General features: G+C 33.4%; 1 protein-coding gene across 1 annotated transcript in view; it reads right to left on the minus strand.

The window, feature by feature from the left end:
- Positions 1–15474: 15474 nt before the first annotated feature.
- Positions 15475–16471, minus strand: part of MALRD1 (MAM and LDL receptor class A domain containing 1) — a 649658-nt gene continuing 648661 nt past the window's right edge. The window contains 1 exon segment of the mRNA XM_049096644.1: positions 15475–15758. Within this exon segment, the coding sequence (XP_048952601.1) occupies positions 15681–15758 (78 nt within the window). The 3' untranslated portion in view covers positions 15475–15680.

The following is a 16471-nucleotide window of genomic DNA, read 5'->3' on the forward strand; positions in this document are numbered from 1 at the left end:
TGGAAAAGCTTGAGAAGAAGAGGTAGCAACTCTTTAAATATTTGGTAGAATTCACCTTTGAAGCCATCTGGTCCTGGACTTATGTTTGTTGAGAGTTTTTTGATTACTGATTCAATTTCATTGATAGTAATTGGTCTGTTCAAATTTTGTGTTTCTTCCTGATTCATATTTGAGGTTTATATTCCTAGGAATTTATCCATTTCTTTTAGGTTGTTCAGTTTGTTAGCATATAATTTTTCATAAGCTCTATAATCCTTTATATTTCTGTGGTTTTGGTTGATGTTTCTCTTCTTCATTTCTGATTTTATACATTGAGTCCTCTGTCATTGGATAAATCTGGCTAAAGAAATATGAGTTTTGTTGACATTTTTTAAAAAAGTAGTTGGTTTCATTGATGTGTTGTTTCATTTTTTTCAGTCTCTATTTCATTTATTTCTGCCCTAATCTTTATTATTTTGTTCCTTCTACTGAGTTTGGGCTTTGTTTTTCTTTTTCTTGCTCCTTTAGGTGTAAGGTTTGGTTGCTTATTTGAGATTTTTCTTCTTGAGGTAGACCTCTATTGCAATAAGCTTCCATTATAGCTTTTGCTGCATCCCAGAGATTTTTGGACTGTTGTTTTCATTTTCATTTGTTTCAATGTATCTGTTGATTTTTCTTTGATTTATGAATTGGCCAATTTGGTGTTTAGTAGTATGTTATTTAGCCTCCATATATTTGTGTTCTTTCCAGATTTTTTCTTGTGATTGATTTACACCTACATACTATTGTGGTCGAAGAAGATGCATGATATGATTGCAGTCCTTGTGAATTTCTTGAGACTTGTGTTGTGCCCTAACATGTGATGTATTCTGGAGAGTGTCCCATGTGCCATTGAAAACAATGTGTATTCTGTTGTTTTTTGGATAGGATGTTCTGAATATATCTCTTAGATCCATCTTGGCCAAGGTGTCATTCAAAGCCATTGTTTCCTTGTTGATTTTCTGTCTGGATGATGTTGATGTAAGTGAGGTATATTAAAGTCCCCTATTTTTAGTATATTAATGTCAGTTTCTTCCCTTTTTTTTAATGGTATCTTTATATATCAGGTGCTTCCATGTTGGGTGCATAAATATTTACAATTCTTATATCCTCCTGTTGGATTGTTCCCTTTATCATTGGGTAGTGTCCTTATCTCATGTTAGTCTTCCTTCTCTATTTTATCTCATATTAAGTACTGCTACCCAGCTTGCTTTTTGCTTCCATTTGCATGGTAAATGTTTTCCCATCCCTTTGCTTTCAAGCTGCATGTATCTTTATATCTGAAGTGAGTCTTATAGGTAGCATATATATATATAGGCCTTGTCTCTCTCTCTCTCTCTCTCTTTCTTTCTTTCTTTCATTAATTCATTCATTTTTAAGATTGAGAGATAGAAACCAGAGGGAGGAACAGAGAGAAAAGGATAAGAAGATAAGCAATCTTTGTGCTGAGCATAGAGCCCGATGCAGTGCTTGATCTTACCATGACCTGAGGCAAAACCAAGAGTCAGATGCTTAACCAACTCAGCCACCAAGGTGCCCCTTCATCTTATTTATTATCTATTTAGTCACCCTGTGTCTTTTGATTGGAGTTTTTAGTTCATTCACAGTCAGTCATTACCAATAGGTATGTATTTACTGACATTTTGTTACTTTTTTTTATGGTTGTGTAGTTCTTCCCTGCTACTTTCTTGCTCTTTTCCCTTGTGGTTTGCTCTCTTTCTTTAGTAACATGCTTGGATTTCTTTTTCTCTACCGTTTGCATATCTGTTATAGATTTTTGATTTGTAATTATTATGAGATTCATATATAGCATCCTGTGTGTACGTACAGTAGTCTACAGTGAGTTGATGGTCACTTAAGTTTGAACCCATTCTAAAAACACTAAGTGTTCACTCCCCTCCCACCCACTGCCACTTTTTATACATACGATATTGTACCATATATCCTTTTTAGTTTTTGAGTCCATTGACCAATTTTATTTATAGAATTGATTTTACTGTGCTTGGGATTTAACATCTGTACTTGGTGTGTTTCTGTTATTGAGGTTTTTTTTTTTTTTTTTAATCTCTGTTTGGTTCTTTCTTGTTTTCTGTCTTTGTTCAGTGTCTCACTGAGATTTTCCACTCTTTTCTCTAGTCCACTAAGTATCTTTATGACCATTTGAGTTCTCTATCTGGTATATTGCTTATCTCCATTTCATTTAACTTTTTCATTGTTATTTTGTCCTATTTCATTTGGGACACATTCATTAGTCTCATTTGTCTAACTTTCTGTGTTTGTTACTATGTAGTAGGAAAGTCAATTTGTGTATTATCTTAAAATAGTGGCTTTATAAAGAAGAGTTCCTGTGGTGCTTTGTAGCACAGTATCCCCTGTTCACTAGAACTAGGTGCTTCAGGGGTGTCTCCTATATTAATTGTATGTCCTTTACTGTGGTGGCTGATCCTTGTTTACTTTTAGCCCAGTGAGCTGCAGTGGTTTACTTTGCCTATTTTGGGAAGAGTTTGGTTCTTGTCCTGTTAAGAGGCCAGTCTGGGGCCATTGTGGGCTTGTAGTTAGGCAATGTCAGCAGTCAGACCAGAGGTCTGCCTCTGTCTATCTGTTGGGGCTGCAGTAGCACTGGGCTGCAGGGTGTTCTCCCTGCCTTGTACTCTGAGAGGCATTTGTTGGTAGGTGGAACAAGAATTTAAGCCAGATGCTGGGCTGCAGATGCATGGATACATCTCTTGTAATGTCAATTATGAGTGGTGCTGTTTCTGACAGGGTTGCTTGCAGGAGTGAGATGTGCAGGAGCTGCTTTGGAAGGACTCCTGCTGAGTTGAACTGGTTGGATGGGTCAAATCTTCAGGAGAATGGGCAGGTAGGCTTGTGGGACTCAAGCCATTAGCAAATTAGGTGAATGACATTCTTGCTATTTCCAGCAAATGACTGGCTATCTACACTGCAGGGCAGGGGGCATGTGGAAATGGCGTTTGTGAGGTCTTTTGTTCTTGGAGAAGGCCCCTCCAGGATGAGTTCTGAGATTCTTAAATAAATCTACTTCTTGTATACTCCAGGTGCTGTTTAGATTGCTCTTACTGTGCTCTATCTTGGCAAGATTGCTATATGCTATTTGGAAGGGCTGGAACTCAGTTTCCTATTATCCTCCTGCTCTCTCAGGGCAAGCCTGCTGATTTTTAAAGTATCCAGGTGTAAGCCCTGCTGGTTATAAAGACTCACAGAGTTAAGCACAACTGGTTTTCAAAGCCATTTGTTATGGGAACTTGTCTTTCCAGTGCAGGGTCTTTTGTGTTTGAGATGCCTAGTGTTGAGTTTGCTCCTCTCCTTTTTTTGTGTGGTAGTATCCCTCCAGGTTATGATTAGTCTTTGAGGAATTCGGTTTCTGACTATGTCTCTGCTTTTTGTACCATTTTTGGTCTGTCCTCCTCTTTAGGATTAACTGTGGAAGGACTGTTGTGCCCGGAAAGTCTGTTCTTTGGTCATTTTCTGGGTTGGATGCACTGATGTGGCTGATATCTTAGTAGGTCTCTAGGGCCAGATGAGCTTAAGATACTTCTACTCTGCCATCTTTTCAGAGGTGGAATTTTGTACCTTTTGACAACCTTTACCTATTTGCCAACATCTCCAAATTCCCATCACCTCATTTCTGACAACCAATGATCTGTTCTTTGATTCTGTGAGGTTTTTTCTGTTTGTTCGTTCGTTTGTTTTTTCCACATGTAAGTGAGATCATGCAGTGTTTGTTTGTTTTTGTTTTTTTTTTTCCTCCTGTCTGGCTTATTTCACTTGGCTTAATACCCTCAAGATCCATCCATGTTGTTGCAAATGGCAGGATTTTCTTATTCTTATTTCTCATAGCTGAATAATAGTACTGTGTGTGTGTGGGAGGGCACATTGTCTTTATCAATTCATCCTTTGATGGACACTTGGAAAATTTCCATGTCTTGGCTATTGTAAATAATGCTGCAGTGAACATGGGTGTGCAGAAAGCTCTCTGAGATAGTGATTTTGTTTCCTTCAGTTTCCTTTGTTTCCTTCCTATACATCTGGCAGTGGATTTGCTGGATCATATACTTTTGTTTTTAACTTTTTGAGGAATCTCCATGCTGTTCTCCAGATGACTGCACCAATTTACATTCCCACCAACAGTGCACAAAGATTCCCTTTTCTTCACATTGTCACCAACACTTGTTATCTCTTGTCTTTTTTTTTTTTTTTAGAGATTTTATTTATTTATTCATGAGAAACAGAGAGGAGAGAGAGAGAGGCAGAGACACAGGCAGAGGGAGAAGCAGGCTCCATACAGGGAGCCTGATGTGGGACTTGATCCCGGGTCTCCAGGATCATGCCCTGGGCTGAAGGCGGCACTAAACCGCTGAGCCACCTGGGCTGCCCTCTCTTGTCTTTTGATAATGACCATTCTAACAGGGGTTTATATCTTATTCTGGTTTTAATTTGTATTTCTCCCGTGATTAGTGATGTTAAGTACCTGTTCATATATTTTTGGTCATTTGTATGCCTTCTTTGACAAAAAACAAAAAACAAACATATATATCTTTTAGTTCCTCTGCTCATTTTTTAATTTGATTGTTATTTTGCTGTTGAGTTGTATTAGTTCTTTATATATTTTAGACTTCAGTACCTTATCAGATATATGATTTGCAGTATTTTATCCCTTTCAGTAGATTGCCTTTTCATTTTGCTGATTGTTTCCTTTGCTGTGTGGAAGCTTTGTTTGATATAATCCCTCTACCTTAAATTTCAAAATCTGCCCAGTATTTGTGAAAGTTTTCCCTGACTCATTCTTCATGTTTTCATATTTATTTTCTTTATTTATTAGAATAGCTTTTGGCTTTTCTCTTATGTTGGTGTAGTGCATGAGTTTTTTGTCAGTTGTAATATATGTATATGTTATAATATTTTTAAATTTTCTATTTGGCCTTCATTAGACACATTTTTATGTAATTCATTTGTTCAGTTTGTTGTTCTTTTGCCAACTTAAATTGAATATGTAAGTAGATTTGTATTTATTGGTAAAGAATAAAATAATAGAATTTCATGTGCATACAGCTTTGGTGATACCTCATACAATGATTAATCATTATGTTGTATGTGTGTTTGTGTGTATGTTTTCTCCTCTAAATATTACACAATTGAATAGTTATTTTTCCTCCTTTACCTGGTCTTCAATAGTGAAACAATTCTGCCCATCTGTACTACATGTCTTATGACCCTCCAATGGTGCTATTCTGTGGGATCAATAGAACACTGTAAAACTGGTACATTTCTTTATCCTTTGCCTCTTTACTGCATTGCTCCAATAAGTGAATAAAAATTTGATTGGTATTTTCATTTGGGCTTGTTATCCCAATTGACTGCCTTGACACCTAACAGCTTGACAGTAAGATTCAAAATGTCTTTTGATTATATCCAGATGTCCCATTTTCAATAACATTTATGAGGCATATAAGGAACAAGAAATTATAATACAAAATTGTATCTGACAAGGCTCAAATGTTGGACTTATTAAAGACAGAATGATTTAAACTATTTTAAAAGTACTAAAAGAAACAATGTGTAAATAATTAATATATGGGAATGAGGTCTTATAGACTATCAGAAAAATTATAAAATGCAACTAAATTGAAATTATGGAGATAAAAATATAGTAACATGAAAAATTCACACCCAAGGCTTACCAGCAGATTCAAGTATGCAGAAAATAGTAGGTAGGGCACTTAAAGATAGGACAATTTTCTACTGTAAGAGAAAGAAAAATGAAGACCTTATAAACCTATGAGATACCATTAGGTACACAAATACATGCATATGGGAAGTACAGAAGGAGTGGGAAAAGAGAAAAGGAACAGAAATACTGTATGAAGAAATACAGGCAAAAACCTCCTTAAATTTGATTAAAATGATTATTGAGGGATGCATGGGTGGCTCAGTGGTTGAGCATCTGCCTTTGGCTCAGGTTGTGATTGTAGGGTCCTGTGATTGAGTCCCATATCAGGCTCCCTGTGGAGAGTCTGCCTGTCCCTCTGCCTATGTCTCTGCCTTTCTCTCTGTGTCTCTCATGAATAAATAAATAAAATATTAAAAAAAAAAACATTGAACACATTTATGAAGCTCAAGAAACCATATATCTCTTAGTAGAAAACATTGATATAAAAATCTTGGCCTTCCTGTTGGCAGTAATTTCTTAGCTTTTATACCTAAGGCATAAACAACTAAAGGGAAAAAAAAAAACAGATAAATTTGATTTAATCATATTAAAACATTTTCACATCAAATGACACTATTAAGACCATGAAAAGACAACCCAAACGATGGCAGAAAAATGTGTGTGAATCATTTGTCTAGTAAGAGTATAATATTCAGATTATATAAAGAATTCTTACAATTCAACAATAAGAAATGTCTATTAAAAATGGACAAAAGTATTTTAATAGACACTTCTCCAAAGAAAATACACAAATGTCTAAAATTACATAAAAAGAGGTTCAACATTATAAACTATTAAGGAAATTCAAGTTAAAAACAGAAGGTACCGCTTCATAACCACTGGGCTTGCTATTATAAAATATATGGACAATAACAAATCTTTGTGAGGGTGTTTGTTGGTACCTGAAAGAGTCAAACATAGAGGTACTATATGATCCAGCAGTTGCACTCTTTGGTAAATGCACAAAAGAAGTGAAAGCACATTTTCACACAAAAATTTGTACATGAATGTTTATAGAGGTTCTATTCAATAATAGCCAGAAAGTGGAAACAATCCTGATGTCTATCAATTGATGCATGGATAAACAGAGGTGGTATATCCATACAATGAAATTTTGTTCAACAATGAAAAGCAGTGAAATAATCATAAATGATACGTAATGGATAATCTTGAAAACATTATCCTAAGTAAAAGAACCTGACAGAAAAAGTCACATACAAATCAATTTATCTTAAGTGTCTAGAATTGGCAAATCAATAAAAAGTATATTAGTGATTGTCGAAGAATGTGAACGTACTAAAAATCTTTGAATTTTGCAGTTTAAAGTAGTGAATTTTATAATACATCAGTCATATCTCAAAAACATTTAAAAGCACCTAGTTAATTATTACAGTTAATATTTGTGTAATAACACCTAAATAAAACAAGTTAGGGCACTGTCAATATTGCATCTCTTTTAATGTTTTTTTTTTTTTCCATAGCTTTACCATCTGGATTTGCACACCCAAGTACTATATTCCTAATATATGATGTTTTTTCACATACTCTTTTTTTACTTTAAATTATGCTTGTGAGAGTCATCAGTGTTGTTGTAGGTAGTTACAGTTCACTTTCATTGCAGTATATTTTTTCTATTTTATTACTGTGCTACATTTGATTCTTTATATGCATATTCAATTGACAGAAATTTGAAATTTTTCATATTACAAATAATGCAGTAATCATTCTTGTATATGTTTCTCAATGCACATATGCATGCAGTTTTCTTGATTGCACATTTTCTTAGATGCACATGTGTATGTAATTCCTGAGAGGGTGAATTGTTGGACAATATACATATGCTCAGCTTTAAGAGATAATGACTGACAAATTTACACTATCACCATCCCAAGTATGAAGAGTCCATTTGCTTCATTTCCTTAGTGTTGTCAACACTTCCTGAATTCAGGATCCTTGGTATTAGTTCACTGTTTTAGTCAGCTCTTGCTGCCATGAGCAGGTGGCTTCTTTTAAAAAATGATTTTATTTATTCATGAGACACACACACACAGACACACACACACACAGAGGCAGAGACACAGGCAGAGGGAGAAGCAGGCTCCATGCAGGGAGCCCGATGTGAGACTCAATCCCGGGACCCCAGGATCATGCCCTGAGCTGAAGGCAGACACTTAACACTGAGCCACCCAGACAGGTGGCTTAAACAACAGAAACTTATATCTCAGTTTTGGAAGCTGGAAGTCCAACATTAAGGTGCTTGGTTTCATTCTGAGGCTTCTTTGCTTGCAGGCAGCTACCATCTCACGGTGTGTTTACATGCTTTCCTTATGCTTATGAGAGAAGACAGAAAAGCAAATTCTCTGCTGTCCCTTCTCCTAAGGGCGCTAATTCCCCACACTCATGACCTCATACCTAATGACCTCTCAAAGGTCTCATTTTAAAATACTATCATATTGAGGGTTGGAGTTTCTTTTTCTGTGTCTGTTGGCCATCTGTATGTCTTCTTTTTTAGGATATATCTGTTCATGTCTTCTGCCCATTTGTCATTTGGGTTATTTATGGTTTTGGTGTTGTATAAGTTCTTTATATATTTTGGGTACTAACCCTTTATCAAATATGTCATTTGCCCTTATCTTCTCCCATTCATTAGATTGTCTTTTATTTTTCTTCATCATTTCCTCTGCTTTGCAGAAGCTTTTTATTTTGAGGTAATCCCAATACTTTGCTTTTGTTTCCCGTGAGTTAGGAGACATATCTAGAAAAATGTTACTATGGCAGATGTCAAAAATGTTATTGCCTGTGCTCTCTTCTAGGGTTTTTATGGTTTCAAGTCTCACATTTAGGTCTTTAATACATTTTGAGTTTGTGTATGGTGAAAGAAAGTGGTCCAGTTTAATTCTTTTGCATGTAGTTGTCCAGTTTTGCCAACACTGTTTCTTTAAGAGACTTTTTACCATTACGTATTCTTGCCACCTTTGTTGAAATTTAAGTGACTATAAACACCTGGGCTAATTTCTGGGATCTCTACTCTGTTCCATTGATTTATGTATCTGTTTTTGTGCCAGTACAATACTGTTTTAACTACTATAGCTTTGGTAGTATATCTTGAAATCTGGAGTTGTGATACCTCCGGTATTATTCTTATTTTAAAAGATTACTCTGGCTATTCAAGATCTTTTGTGATTCCATCCAGTTTTAGGACTCTTTTAATTCTGTGAAACATGCTCTTGGTATTTTCATAGGGATTGCATTAAATGTGTAGATTGCATTGGATAGTATGACATTTTAACAATATTCATGCTTCCAGTCCATAAACATGAAATGTCTGTTATCCTCCATTTCTTTCATCAGTGTTTTGTAGTTTTCAGAGTACAAACCTTTCACTTCCTTGGTTAAGTTTATTCCTAGGTATTTTATTTGGTATAATTGTGAATGGGATTGTTTTCTCAATTTCTTTTTCTGTTACTTCATTATTAGTGTGTAGAAATGCAACAGATTTCTGTGTATTTATTTTTTTATCCTGTGAGCTTACTGAGTTTATCAGTTCTAGTAGTTTTTGTTGGTGGAGTCTTTTAGGCTTTCCTATAGATAGTGTCATGTCATCAGTAATAATGAAAGTTTTACTTCTTCCTTACCAATTTGGATGCTTTTTTTTTTCCTTTTTGTTTGATTGCTATGCCTAGGAGTTCCAGTACTGTGTTTAATACAAGTGGTGAAAGTGGACATCCTTCCTCTTCTTGATCTTAGGGGAAAAGCTCTCGTTTTCCACTCTTGAGTTTGATGTCAGCTATGGTCTTTTCATATGTGGCCTTTATTATGCTTTTTGTTTGTGGGTTTTGTTTGTTCTTTTTTCCCTTTGGCCTTTATTATGTTGTAGTATGTTCTCTTTAAACCTACTTTGTTGAGAGTTTTTATCATGAGTATGTGTTGTATTTGGTCAGATGCTTTTTCTGTGTCTGTTGAAATGATTATTTTTAAATCTTTTTTTTTTTTTCTTGTTAAAGTGATGTATTATGTTGATTTGTGAATATTGAACCGCCCTTGCCTCCCTGAAATAAATCCCTTTGGATCATTTTGAATGACTTTTTAAATGTGTTGTTGGATTTGGTTTGCTAATATTTTGTTGAGGATTTTACATCTATGTTCATCAGAGATATTGGCCAGTAGTTCTCTTTTTTAGTATTGTTTTTTATCTAGTTTTAGCATCAGGGAAATGGTGGCCTTCTATAAATAATTTGGAATACATTTTGGTTGCATATTTCTTATTGATTTGTAGGTTTTTAAAATACATTTGCTGTGTAAGTTGGTTTTATGTGTTGCAAATAACTTCTCCTACACTGTATTTCATTCTTTATTATCTTTCATTGATATATTTTATTGAGCAGATGTTTCTAAATTTAACATCTGGTTTATCAGTCTTTTATTCTTTTTTTTAAAGATTTTATTTATTCATGACAGGCAGAGAGAGAAAGAGAGGCAGAGGCAGAGAGAGAAGCAGGCTGAGATCATGACCTGAACCAAAGGCAGGCACTTAACTGACTGAGCTGCCCAAATGCCCTTTTTTTTTCATTTTTACTTATTTGATTGTTTCAGAAGTCTCTCTCTTCATGGAGATAATTATCATATTTTTCATATCTTATATTCTAGGTCAGTATAGGGTGCTTATTATTGTTTGTGTTATTATTGTTCACCTTTACGTATACATAAAAATATACCTAGAATTGATTTCTATGTAAAATATATAGTAGGAGTCAAGTTTCACTCATTTTTCAAAATGCAAACAAAATTTTCAACCAGTTGTTGAAATGCCTTTCTTTATGTACTGTTCTTCAGTGCCACATGGATAGATCAGATACCATATATGTTTGTATGTATTTCTGGGATCTGCAGTCTATCTCATTCTTCCATATGCATATTTTTATGCCAACAGCACTATCTTCAAATTATTCTAGCTTTATATATAGTATCCAGTAAGGAAATCCTCATGTTTTTTCAGTTTCTTGGCTACATTTGTCCCACTGTATTTCCATATACATTTTAGAATCAACTACTCAGGTCTTAAGCATCTGGTAGAAATTTGATAAGGATTTTCTTGACCTTACAGATAAATTTGGGAAAAAATGAATACTGCATCTCTATGTGTCTACTTTAGTATTGCAATATTTTAGATTATATATGTCTTTGGAAGATTTACTCCAGCATATTTACTTTTACATTTATTATAATTTCACTTAAAATAATTTTTTAGTTTGTTCAAGATACATAGGTATTCAATTGGACATTATATATTACTCTTCTATGTGACACATTTGTTAAAGTCAATAATTAGTGTTAATTAACCTAGAGATTGTTCCGAATTTTCTATATACACATCATGCAATCTGTAAATGATGACAGTATTATTTTTCTTTCCAATAACTCACTAAATTTTTTTTAATATCTTATTTTCTCACTAGTATTACCAGTGAACAGTTCAAATATTTTGGAAGGTGTGGTAATAGCCGTTTAAAATGGCTCATTCCTAACATCAAACTGAAGGTAATGTTCCATCATTTAGTATAGTTATCAGTTTTTTTATAGTTGTCATTTATCACATTAGGAAAGTTTTTTTAGTTTTCTAAGATATTTTTGCTTTGTTTTAAGATTTTATTTATTTACTCACAAGAGACACAGAGAGAGAGAAAGAGAGGCAGAGACACAGGCAAAGGGAGAATCAGGCTCCATGGAGGGAGCCCGACGTAGGACTCGATCCCAGGTCCCTAGGATCAGGCCCTGGGTTGAAGGCAGGCGCCAAACCGCTGAGCCACCCGGGCTGCCCTAGTTTTCTAAGATATTTTTATTACAAACAAATGTTGTATTGAGGTGCCTTGGCACTGCAGTTGGCTGAGAGTCCAACTCTTAGTTTTGGCTCAGGTTGTAATCTCAGGGTCCTGGGATTGATCCCCCATGTAGGGCTCTGCACTTAGCATGGAGTCTGGTTACGATTCTTTCTTTCTCTCCCTTTGCCCCTTCTGCTCATGCTTGCTCTCTTTTTCTCTTCCTCAAGTAAATAAATCTTTATAAACAAATGTTGTAATTTTACAATACTTTCAATGCACCTATTAAAACGTGTGCTTTTTTGGTATTTTTTTAATGACTGATTTTTAAAGTTCAGCTTATATTCATGGAATAAATATGAAAATGGTAATGTCTTCATTGTATGTTTGTTTTTGTTTTGTTTTTAGTACTTCATATTTGTATTTATGAGTAAGATTGACCTAAAATTTTCCTTTAGTGTGATATCTCTATCAGGGTTTGTATTAAAATTATGCTTTCCTCATAAAATATGTTGGGAAGTAGTACCTGTTGTCTTGTTGTTTTGAAGTGTTTTTATAAATTTGGCATTATTTCTTAAAGATATTATAATATCTGCTAGTGGATCTGATGAACTTAGAGCTTTGTTTGAAGGAAGATTATGAAGTATGGATCAATTACTTCGCTATAGGACTGCTTGTATTTTCTATTTCTTCTTATGTTTGCTTTAGAAAATTATATTTTCCAGGAATTTGTTTATTTTCTCTAAAGTTCAATATTTTTGTCACATTTTTTGTTGTTTTTTTTACAGCATCTTTATTACCTTCTCACTGTTTGTAGACTCTGGTGATAATACTATTTCCATCTCTGACATAGGCTATTTATGCATAATCTTTCTTTGGTTCATTTTTTTTAGGTGTTTGTTAATCTTGTAATTTAGTTCACCAAATGTTTTTTTTTTTTTTTTAATTGTTGGTGGTGTTGTTTCATTAGGGGTTTATTATTCTTTTTAAAGAACCTGCATTTAGTTTTATTGATCCACTTCATATGTGTGTGTGTGTATATACATATATATACATATATATTTCATTTTATCAATTTTTTACTTTATATGCTTAAAGATATATGTTAGCACTGGATTGCTAACAAGGTAGAAAAAAGTTAAGTGGTTCCCATCTAGGGCAGAATAGAAGCCCCAGATGAGAAGAGGCCACATTATATATTTTATTTTTCACTCTCCTCTCACTGTCTCACTTATTTCAATGTAATATTTATGTACAAATATTTGTTGAACAAATTAATGGCAATTATAATTACCCCACAGTGACTATTTTTTGTCTTTAACCATTATTTTATGAGTAGCAATAGACTAAGTGATTACTTAATATCTGTTGGGGGAGAATCTAAGTAGAGAAACTAGGCCTGATTTCTTTTGCTGACTTTTTTTTTTTTTAATTGACTCCAAATTATACTGACTGAAGAAAATTATGCTAATTTCCTGAGCTGATTTATTAGTAACGCAGCTCTGGACAAATATGTTATTTGTCATCTTGATAGAGCCCAGACCTAAATAAATAATGTATAAAAATTTAGAAAAGTTAAAAAGCTCTTTATTATTGCTTCCACATTCTAGAAAAGAAAATCTGCTCTTTAGAGCACTCCACTCTTGTAGAATGTTTAATGACGTGACTCAGTATAAATTTTTAAGTGTAGTTAAGTATTTTGTTTATTCACTTATTTATTTACCTATTTATTTTCGTGTATGCATAGTTATAGAATTTTTTTATTCAAGATATGACATGTATCTAGTTTCATCGAAATTTCATAAAGTATGTGCTCATACAAGTGTGGTGCCTTTCCACTTGTAATTATTTAAAGAGAGGACATTGAGTTTGATGACAACTTTAGATATTAACCCTTGGATTTGTTTTCTAGACACATTGGCAATGAAATGGAAAACATTTTGCAAGTTGATATGAAGAAAAGCAGAATAACATTAAGACTCACAAACCTGTCATTGGTTTGGCAGTGAAATACATTCTTGAAATATTTTTAAAAGGCATTTGGAGTTTAAAAAAGTCACAGCTTTTTTACAGATTTTCCTTGGTTTTTATCTTTAAGAATGAAATTTAAGACTACTTATTGCAAAAGACCTTGCCACAAATACAATTGTTGGTTTACCTGAAACACATGCTTTTAATGTGCTAATAAACACAAGGCAGTTATTTAAAGGATTTGTGAATTTTGTTCTCAGTGTGACATATGTGAAAAATGATTGATGGTCAAGAAGATTAATAGAGAAAAGAAAATTCTTATACAATTTCTTCAAGGTACCACCTAAAGGAATAGGCAAAGATGATATGATATAATAGAATGATATATGACATTTATGTCGAGAGCATTGTTAATATGTACTTGTTTATCACATATTTGTGAGTTTTCTTATAGATAAATACGGCTTATTTATAATTTATTATTATTCTAGAAATTGGCCAGTTCTAGTTAAAATACATATACTAGGCAATATTTTTAGTGCTTATTAAGTTTGTAGAGATTACTGTTGTGCTATTTATAGCAAAATATTTTAACAGTGTTCTAAACAGTGCTGTCTGAGAGCATTTTATATGATAAAAATTTTTCCAGTATTTTCCATTACTGTGGCTACTGGTTACACATGGCTATTGAGTACTTAGAATGTGGCTACTGCAACTGAGGAGATGCATTTTTCAAATTTTATTTAATTTTAATTAATGTAAACTTCACATTAAATCTACACATGTGGCTGACCACCATAGTATATGGCATAATGTTTTCATTTATCTGTGTTAAAACATGTAAAATATTTAAACAGCATTTTTAGATAATCAGTACTTATTGTCATTTGTTATTATTATTGATATTATTATGTACTTATAGTATATTTTGGGAAATAGGTTGGCCACATGAATTCAGTTAACAACATGTTGTCTGAAGTATTTGTGCAGCAAAACTCTTAAGAATCAGCTATACTCATTAGACTCCATTCTCCTGACATCCACTTATCTAAAAAAAAAAAAAAATTCTTTTGATGGGTTTTGTGTCCCATGTGACATTTAATATCTTTTCATGTTTTAAAGCTGAGTTATATAATTTGTGAACTCTCTATACCACTTGTTCTTCAATTCTGTATTTCTCTTCTTTTTATATTTTATAAATCATAATGGTATAGATTTGGACTTACATCAAAAAATTGTTAGAGGACGAATGGTGCAAATAAATTTTTATTTCTGAATGTTACATTAAATTATGAAGCACATACCTCTTCTATCTACGGGATAAGAAAAAAAATCAGTTTCATCCTTTTAGTTTTATAGAATTGCCATAGGTACTTATAGATACCACAAAATGTTTGATTTAAACATTTTATGGAGCACATAACTTGTACCTAAAAAAATTTAGCTTTTGAAAACAAAACAAAACAAAAGACAAAAAAACAAAAAGAATTGCTCTATATCCCACTTTCTCGATTTTAGGGATAATAATTGCCATATTATTTAAACCATTGGAGTAGGGACTTTTCAGTTTTTTGAAGTTCAAAGCTTCTTAACTCATGTATCGGTATTACTTTTATACCTATATGAAGATATGTATTAAATAATTATTTGAATAAAGGCAAGTTTAGGATGACAATTTCACATTTTTTTCAAGATGCGGAAATAACTTTTACTCATGGTTATGTGGATTAGGTTTACTATGATTTGTCCATTCCTGTTAATTTGTATATTAACTTAGTTCACCTTTTTGTTTCTAAGCTCAATCTTATTTAAATAAGCATTTTAAAACTTACTTATACTCAGGATATAAAACAATTTGATTTATAATTTTAAAAAATGACCACAGTAAAATCAAAGGAAAGCAAGAAACTCAAGTAGAAAATTTTATTAAACTACTCAGATATACAATAAAACTAAGGTTCTGATTCAGATTCCATGAAAACGTTTAATATATTCAGTAAGAAAATTTATCTGTGTATGTATAATAATTGCAGTAGTATTCTGAATCCCTTCTTTTTTTACTATTGCACAGGATGAGTTTCTGTCAGGTTTCAGCGTAGGATTTTCTATAAACTATATACCCTAGATCACACTTGATTTGGATGGTGCTATTTCAGATGATTAGATATGGTCTCCAGGCATCCTGATGTGCCATACAATGGATTTGAGAAGGAGTATACAGAACTCTAAAGAGAAACACATTGAGAAGATTAGGATTTTAGGCATTAAAGTCTTTCAAGATCATGCAGAATACAGTGAGTTTTAAATGGATTTCCACTGGAGTAATAACTAGAGCATTTCTGACTTTCCCTCGATCACCTGTAGTGCACACTGCCTACACTGCTGACAGGCCTAGGGCTGGTATGTGTCCACAGCCCTTGGGGCGTGGGAGTCACTGCCTTATCCTTACCCTTGGTGGAATGGGGAAGTACCGTGGGAGAATCTTAACTACATCTTTCTGTAGTGTTGGTTTCTCTAAGCCTGCTGTATTGATCATAGGTGAATTAAACAAACAAAAAGAAATACAAAACAAACAAACCAGACTTAATTGAGAGGGTAATATTTTGCAGAGTATATCAGAAAACCTGTAATGTGGAAAGTTCATAGTTCAAACACTTTGATTTCTTCAACAAATAAATTGCAAGGAAAACATGGGAGACAAAATAGAACCTAGAGACTAAAAGAGTCTTAGGAGACATGTCTATCCATTTGAATATATACACCTTATATCTCTCCTGACTAAAAACATAGCAACATCAATATATATAACCTCCCTTATTTATTTGTGAGATTATTAGGGTAGGTTGACTGCTGATTGAATATTTCATGGCATCAAATACTTATTAAATGTGTAGATATGACACTGTGTTTATATTTTTTAAAAGTCTTCATCCCTTAA

The sequence above is a fragment of the Canis lupus genome, chromosome 2 (assembly GCF_003254725.2).
Source record: "Canis lupus dingo isolate Sandy chromosome 2, ASM325472v2, whole genome shotgun sequence".
NCBI classification, from domain to species: Eukaryota; Metazoa; Chordata; class Mammalia; order Carnivora; family Canidae; genus Canis; species Canis lupus.